Here is an 8511-nt window from a genome sequence, read left to right on the forward strand (position 1 = left end):
TGCCATCCTGCCGTGTTGCAGTGGCCTCTGGGACTTTCAGCCTTTTGTGCCTGTTGATGGTTTGTAGCTGCTTTGTTTTGCTAAAATAGACACAAGTTCAGTGAATGTGAGCAGAACTTTGCAAGACACAGTTGAAGATTTCAGCAAATTTAGGTATTAGGTAATGCAAATTGGACAGTATAATAAAAGTCACAGAATCTCATAATTCTAAGTGATTCCTTCTATTTAAAATGTATTTATTTAAGCTAAACACCTGATACAAAGCTTCAATTGGGCTGATCCAGTGATGTGTGTAAAACTCAGGGGATGAGATAAAGGCGGTTTCATAGACAGAAGAGGAAAGGAATGATGAGAATGATGATGATGATGTAAGAAAGCAAGTGATGCACAACAAAACCACCCACCACCCGCTGACCTGTGTCCAGCCCGTCCCTGAGCCGCGGTCCCCTCATTCCTCTTTCCCTAGTTTCTATACTGGACATGATACCATATGGTAAGGAACAGCCCTTTGGCCATTTTGGGTCAGCTGTCCCGACTGTGCCCCCTCCCAGCTGGCAGGGCACCAGAACCTCAAAAATTCTTGACTGCTCAGCAACAACTCAAAAATCCATGTATTTGCAACATTCTTCTCATTCTCAATCCAAAACACAGCACTATGCCAGCTACTAGGAAGAAAATTAATTCTATCCCTGCAAAAAACAGGACATGCCCCCACAGCCACTCCACAGCAGCCCCCAGCGCCCCACAGGCCCCTCAGCAGCAGATTCAGGGGGTGCCGGGCTGCGGAGGCGGCTGCAGGCTGGGGGTGCCGTGGGTGCGCTGGTGAGCCAGCATGAGCCTCTCCTTCCAAAACCGCTTCTCGCAGACACCGCACTGGAAGGGCTTGGCCTCTGCCGGCCCCCCTGCTGGGGAAGGACCCTCCCTCTTCTGCTGGACACCCTCTGGCACAACCCCTGGGCCCTTGTGCACACACTGGTGTCTCTTGAGGTTCTGCTTCTCCTTAAAGTTCTTGCCACAGTTGGTATAGGTGAAGGTCTTCTCCCCGGTGTGGATGTGCTGATGGATGGTGAGGTCTCCCTTCCTCCTGAAGCTCTTGCCACAGTCAGTGCAGGTGAAGGGCTTCTCCCCGGTGTGGATGCGCTGGTGAGTGATGAGGGTCCACTTCTCCGTAAAGCTCTTGCCACAGTCATTGCAGTTGAAGGGCTTCTCCCCAGTATGGATGAGCTGGTGGATGATGAGGGTCTTCTTCTGCCTGAAGGTCTTGCCACAGTCAGTGCAGGTGAAGGGCTTTTCCCCGGTGTGGATGCGCTGGTGGCTGATGAGTCTACACTTCTCCTTAAATCTCTTGCCACAGTCAGTGCAGCTGAAGGGCTTCTCCCCAGTATGGATGAGCTGGTGGCTGATGAGGGTCTTCTTCTGCCTGAAGCTCTTGCCACAGACATTGCAGCTGAACGGCTTCTCGCTGGTGTGGATGCTCTGGTGGCTGATGAGGGTCTTCTTCTGCCTGAAGCTCTTGCCACAATCATTGCAGCTGAACGGCTTCTCCGCGGTGTGGATGCGCTGGTGCCTTAGCAGGTACTTCCTCTCAACAAAGCTCTTGCGGCAGTCCGTGCAGGTGAAGGGCTTCTCCCCAGTGTGGATGCGCTGGTGGATGATGAGGCTCTTCTTCTCCCTGAAGCTCTGGCCACAGTCAGTGCAGGTGAAGGGCTTCTCTCCAGTGTGGATGCTCTGGTGCCTTAGAAGGTGCTGCCTGTGGACAAAACTCTTCCTGCAGTCCGTGCAGGCAAAGGGTTTCTGTCCACTATGGATGTGCTGGTGGGTGATGAGTCTCCTCTTCTCCCTGAAGCACTTGCCACAGTCAGTGCAGGTGAAGGGCTTCTCCACAGTGTGGATGCGCTGGTGGTTGATGAGGGTCGACTTCCTTCTGAAGCTCTTGCCACAGTCACCACAGGCAAGGGGCTTCTCACCTTTGTGCACACGCTGGTGCTTCAGCAGGTGTTGCTTGTAGATGAAGCTCTTGCCACAGTCAGTGCAGTGGAAGGGACACTCACACAAGCGGCTCTGCACATGGACATCCAGCGACATCTGGTTTTTGAAGCTCTTGTTGCATTCGGGGCATGTCAGATGGCTCTTCTCCAATGGCTGGGGTTCTGGAAGGGAGGAGAGATGGGGGAGCCCCAACTGGACCCCCTGGCTCCCCCCTGGCTGTCCACAGGCTGAGCCCCCCTGACACCTCACGTCAGGGTTTGGCATCCCCGGGAGCAGGGCGGTGGGTTCTGGCAGCCCCTCAGGAACCCGCTCGGTCTCCCTCTGCGTCCCAGGGCTGACGGCTGCTGGGGAGGAGAGACCACGGTCAGTGACAGGATGGTCAGGTGGGACCCCTCCCCATGGGGAGCAGCACGGATACCCTGCCAGCCCCACACTCTTCCTGCAGCAAGAGGACAGTGCAACCTGAATCCCCCACCAGCCCCATGACCCCCCAAATACCCACCTGGCATAGGGCTCTGGTGCCTCTGCTGCTCCCCAGGGGCGTCTGGCACACACGGTGTCTCTTCTCGCTCCATCTTGCAGATGATCTCTGGTTTGACGTTGGCCCAGCCTGTCCGGGGCACAGAGAGAAGCCCCCTCTCCCGCACTGCCGGGACAGCAGCACCGGCCCCCGCACCCACAGCCCCAGCATCCCCCCCACCCCGCTCCTCTCTCCTGTCCCTGCCAGGCTGCGGCTTCAGCCCCCACATCCCTGCACCTACAGCCTCCTCTCGCCTCGCCCCGTCACCTCGGCCACTCTCCTGCACACAGGACACCTGGGAACAGCTCAAAGCTGCGCCTGGGAGGTTTCGACTGGACACGACGAAGCATTTCTGTACTGAGGGGGTGGTCAAACCCTGGAACAGGCTGCCTGGAAAAGTAGACAATGCCCCAAGCCTGTCCCTGTTTGAGAGGCATTTGGACAACTCCCTCGACAACATGCTGAAGGGGCTGGGCTGATTCACTAGATAGACATTGAACGATTCCTCCAACTGAAAGAGCTGTTCCATCCCATCCCATCCCATCCCATCCCATCCCATCCCATCCCATCCCATTCTCTCTCCCACAACCGGTCTCCACCGCAGACTGCCTGACAGGGTAAGACCTGCAATTGCAACCACCACATCAGCGCTTGGGCAGCATGTTCAGAGGCTCCAGCTCAGTTAAAGAGCTGAATTCCGGGCACATCCCCAGCCCAACATCACCAGAGAGAGCCCTCACCCAGCAAGGCGACCATCTGGTAGTTCTCCAGCATCACCTCCTGGTAGAGCTGCCGCTGACAGCCCGACAGCTTTGCCCACTCCTCGGGGGAGAAGTAGAGCGCCACGTCCTCAAACGTCACCGACATCTGCAGCAAGAAGCACACCCGGCTCAGCACACCCCACCGCATGGTTGCTAAACACCTCTCCCAAAATCCTGCTGCTGCCAGGCTGGGCCCCACTGGTACCGGCAGCTCTGGCGTCCTGAGGGCAGTGCACGGACAGTTTGGAGCATGCCAAGAAAGGGAAGGGATAGGACAGAGGGTCAGTCTTGGCACAGCCGTGTGGCACAGCAGGGTCACCAGGGGGCTCACTCAGTATGTCCCTGGGCAGGGGGACACCCCACCAGCTGTGCTGGAAGAGGAGCAGGGCTGGCAGACTTAGAGGCCAATTTCCCCTCTGCATGCCCGATTAGGAACCCACACTACAGCAGCAGGGACTGTGCCCTGTCCCACACCCACGCCACAAGCCAGATCACCCACCAGGACCGGACACAGCACCGTGACACAAGGGCTGGCCCGAGGCCTGGCAGCAGGCACGCTCCTGCCTGCCCCTGCCCGTGGTGCGGCTCAGCGGGCAGGAACGGGAGCACCCTGCACCGCACCGGGTCTCAATACACTTCTCTCCCACACTGTCCCACACCAACTGGAGCTCCAGATCGGCTGCTCCCACAGGTGTTTTCCTTCTGCTGCACCACAGCAACAACCACAGCAATCCCAGCCTGTGGTGTCCCCAGAGCCGGGGCCGTGCCTGACCCCCACCTTGCCGCAGCAGCCTGGAGCCCGGCGCGTCGCTGCTCTCGGCGCGGAGATGGAGGCCCGTGCAGGTATTGATCCGGGAAGAGGGAGGCGGGATGCTCTGGATTCCACACGAGGTGCCTGTCCCGTCACCAGCCGCACCAACACAGCCAGGACAGATGGTCCCTGCAAGCACAACATTTTCATGAAGAATCAGGGGCACAAGTTCACTCACCTGCCCACAGCTGCCTTCCCTGCACCCCGAGCCTTCACAGCTACTGGGAAAAGGACCGACCCAAAGAGCATCGCCCACCAACCCGGCCAGCTCGGGCCAAAGCCGAGAAAGGGCCGCGAGAAAAAGGGATACTGGAAGCTCCCGAGTACCCAAATCTTGCTCCGGTGCCCCACAAGGGCAGCAGGAACATGTGCGGGCGTGTCCCGGAGGTCTGAGCACCCGGCCCGGCCCCAGCCCAGCCCTTCCCAGCGCCGGGGCCGCCAGGGCCGGATCCAGGGGAGCCCGGGCGGCTGGGACACGGAGCAGCGTGTCCGCGTTGCACGGGGGCCACGGGGCGAGCCGGGGAAAGGCCGGAGCGCCGGGGGGAGCCGGGCCCTAAGGGGAGTGCGGGGGGGTCCGGCAGGGCTGGGGGGCGGCCGGCGGAGGGGAGAGCACGGGAGAGCCCGTCGGGGCCGGGGTCCCCTCCGCCGGGACCCCGCGGGCCAGCAGCGCCCATCCCCGTGCCGCGGGCCCGCCGCCCGCCGCCCCTACCTGCGCCGGGGCCGCGCCGCCAGCCCCGCACGGACAAAGGCGGCGCCGGGAACCGCCGGCAGCGTCCGCCCGGGAGGGCCGCCCGCCGCCGGGGCAGCACGGGAGGTGTAGTCCTGCCGCTCCGAACACAGTCATTTTATCATTGGCTCGGACCTGTTTATTAATAATCTTAAATCCTTTTCTAGTGCCTCTGGACAAGGCCCCTACTCGCCAAGTTAGATTTTCTTTCAACATTGGCTTTTCCAGAGCCATTAGTCCTGGTAACAGAAAACTTTGTAATCCCTGACTCAGCTGTACTGCAGTGGATGTTCCTGACCACGTACCCCTGTTACTGGCTGTCTCGGTACAATGAGCTGCTGAGTTTATCCTGCAGCCAAAGAGCTTGTGCAGCACAACACAGGCCTGAAGTTTAAATTCAGGCTTTACAGCACAGGCCTGGGCTTTCAATCCCTATGCAATTCCCATTAACTGAGCAACAGCCATTCCTTCAGTCCCACCTACTTTTTATCAGTTTCTTATGGGGGTCAATGAACAACATATTAAACATCAGTCTATTATTTTCTGCATTTCCTGCATCCAAATCAGTCCATATTCTAGCAGTTTTTAAATACAGCCTCTCCCCACTTCACATCCATCACAGTATTTAGTTTTCTTTCTCATATCTCCAGCTAAGGCATAAATTCCAGGTGATTCAGAGCTTAGCAACTTACATTATTTTCTGGTCTCAAAATTATTGCGTAATGATAAGAACAATTTAACGTAGACTACTGTACTTCATCTCATTTTTCCAAGCTTCTGCAGAACAACATTAATTGCAATATAGTACTATAACTTAGAATCCCATATTCAGACCTGTGGCAGCATGCAAACCCCCCTCTCTCCCCCTCCTTCCTTCAATATGGAAGGAGTAGGCATGTCTCCCTCTCTCTCTGCTGTTTGAGGCCAACAGCTTCTTTTGTTTGGCCCCAGAGCTCCTTGCCAGGACCATTAGGAGAAGGGAGAAGGTGCCAGGGAGCCACTGGGCACCCGCGACCAGTGTGGGGGATATTTGGAGGCTTCAGGGGCACCCACAGCCAGTGTGGGGGTGCAGAGAAGCTCCTGGAGTGCCCACAGTCACATCTGATCAGCCAATATAAAAACAGGACTCTCGTCGAGACTCTGCCCTCTTGTGGCAGGTCTCTCGGAGCACGAGTGTAATAGACTTAATGATATATTTGTTAATCAAACCGTTCTAAATGGATATGTTATCAGTGGCTGTGAAAGCCGAGCATGTAACATGATATTAGTACATGCTGCTACTAAACAATGCAACCTGTGTGTAGTCTTTGTAAAAAACTTGTTCCACAGATACCCATAAAAGCCTAATTTAGTGTACCCTGCAGAACATTCAGTAGGAGACTGACAGCGATAAGGGCCCAGTTGCATCCTCGTGTGAACGAGATAACGGGGTCTTCAGCACAAAGCGGGAGGAAAACCAGCTCAAGCTGTTGGAGTCTTGGCCAAACCCAGCGTGCTAGGCCAAAGAAAAGACGTGCACGACAAGATGGACTGCAGCCTTCATCCAAAAGACCCCCGCCCGCGACCACCCGGAGACACTGCGCAGGCGCAACAGGAAAGAGCCAAAGGTGAAGACTATAGATATAATTCCTTGGAACTCATTTGAATAAGAACGGCCTTTTCGAGGCAAAAGTTATGAATATGTATAGGCGTTCCTGGAACAACCATGAGTACGTAATCCTTTACCACATTTAACCAAGCTTGCTGCTACTGGAAAGCGCGCCGTGGTGGAGCGCAGACTCCCCGGCCGCCCAATGCTGTTTTACCCGCTTGCCGCAATAAATTCTAAGCAATTTATTCCGACGAGTGCGTGCTATTGATCGTGATCGTCTATAACAACGAGCGAGATGCTGCCACTGAGAGCCCCCCCAGGATGGAGACTCCGCTTGCCTTGCTGTCACATGTGTGAGTAAAACTAACCCTTGCAGGATTGTGAGTGTATCTACTTTCTGTGCACATTCCCACGTGTGTTTATCCTTCCTGTGCACATTTGCACGCGTACTTCCCGTGCTCAATACAAGCACGTGTAAAATTAATCCTCGCATAATTTTCCTCCCGTGCTTCCACATAAGCACGTGTAATATTCCGTGCACGTTTGCACGTGTATTTCTCCTCGCAGGTTTGCGAGTGTACCATAAGTTTACCCTCGCAGAATCGCGAGTGTACACTTTCCATACTCAATACGAGTACGTGTATCCCTTTAAAATAATCCCACACCGTGTTCAGGCAAGTGTGGACTCTTCCCGGACTCAGGGGTGGCTCCGGCATTGTTTTTGGTGAAGCCATGTGTATGGAATCTGTGGACCACCTGTTGTATTAGTTGCTGCCCCTTAATAATTTTCCTCAACTGATAACCGAACCTGTATTTAAGTCACTTTTGGAGTGCTAAAACCCTGTTTCTCACCAGTTTAATAAATTGTTTTGGACCCTCTTGTCCCTTAAACTAACCTCGGGGTGCCTCGGGGACAAGGCCGTTTTTCCTCATTATCCATTTTTTACAAAGACCACAATCGAGTACGATATCATTTCAAACTTTCTTTTATCAGAAGAGGATCCCGCCACAAATTTACTCTAATGATGTGTAAGGATGCATCCTAAGGGGGATTGAGATGCTATTTCAGTAGAGGAATCGGTTCCCATTTTATAATTATCTCCCCAAATCAATTTGTTTTGGTACCTAATACAAATATGCAAAGAAATACCAAGCCTGTATACACTCAGCTCAAGTTCATCAATTCCTTCGCGTCTACGTGTAGCGGGTCTCTCCGAACATGGTCCTCAATGGAGCCGACTTACATGGAGACTTATTCAGAATACCAAGTGCATGCAACCAAATTTAAACATGCAAACCAAACACTGAGCTCAAATATGCAAACCAAACACTGAGCTCAAATATGCAAAATAAACACTGAGATCATATATGCAAACCAAATATTGCGCTCAAATATGGCCGAATGCCAAGTTCAAATATGCAAAGCAGTGCCCCATCTGGGTCGCCACAACCGTTGTCCTAAAACCGGGTTCTTTACCTGCTGTGCATACAAAAGAGCCGAGTTTAGCACACAGAGACGAGATGTTGTTTATTACTGAGTCGTGCAAGTCTGGGTGCTGGAACAAAGCCAACATACCAGCAAGAAAAGTAACAGCCGTTCTACACAAATTCTCGTTACTCCTCAGGAGCTAATTGGATACATACTTCCATATTGCATTGCATGATCCTTTTAGCATATAATGAGTAATATTCAGCCAAAGGACGCTTTATTCAACACTCTTGAGATATGCGTTGAAGCAAGATTCAACTAATTGTGTTGGCTTCCAAATGTCTAAAGCTGCAAGGTCTGTAGCGTCTGTAGTTCATGCTGAAGCGTTTCGCAAGTCCCTCTTTGTCAGACTCACCTAAACCTGGCAGGATTGACGTGTCATTGGATTAGCAATTGCAGACAGGATTCATTCTTTTGAGTGGTAATGACAACAATACGACAAATGTAATCCTTCCCCAGAGGTGATAAACAGAACCGCAGGGAGTACACAGGGCATGTAAAAATTCACCTATCCCAGCCATGTGAGTAAACGGAGCAACACTGTGACCAGCAACAACTTAACTAACGTAGTAAGTGTGTATTTTAGCACAATCCGGACAGATCTGTTCTTATCCCAATCCTTC

The 8511-nt window shown here is 53.6% G+C and overlaps 1 protein-coding gene across 1 annotated transcript; it reads right to left on the reverse strand.

Annotated features, from left to right (window-relative positions):
* Window positions 1-279: 279 nt before the first annotated feature.
* Window positions 280-4205, reverse strand: LOC309444280 (uncharacterized protein). The gene is made up of 4 exons (XM_082061959.1): window positions 4049-4205; window positions 3250-3376; window positions 2492-2599; window positions 280-2333 (listed from the first exon to the last, which is right to left on the reverse strand). Exons 2-4 carry the CDS (start codon window positions 3374-3376, stop codon window positions 766-768), a joined length of 1803 nt encoding a protein of 600 aa, XP_081918085.1. The 5' UTR covers window positions 4049-4205; the 3' UTR covers window positions 280-765.
* Between the last annotated feature and the right edge of the window lie 4306 nt (window positions 4206-8511).

The sequence above is a fragment of the Streptopelia decaocto genome (genome assembly GCF_964273445.1).
Source record: "Streptopelia decaocto genome assembly, chromosome: 1".
Taxonomy (NCBI): Eukaryota; Metazoa; Chordata; class Aves; order Columbiformes; family Columbidae; genus Streptopelia; species Streptopelia decaocto.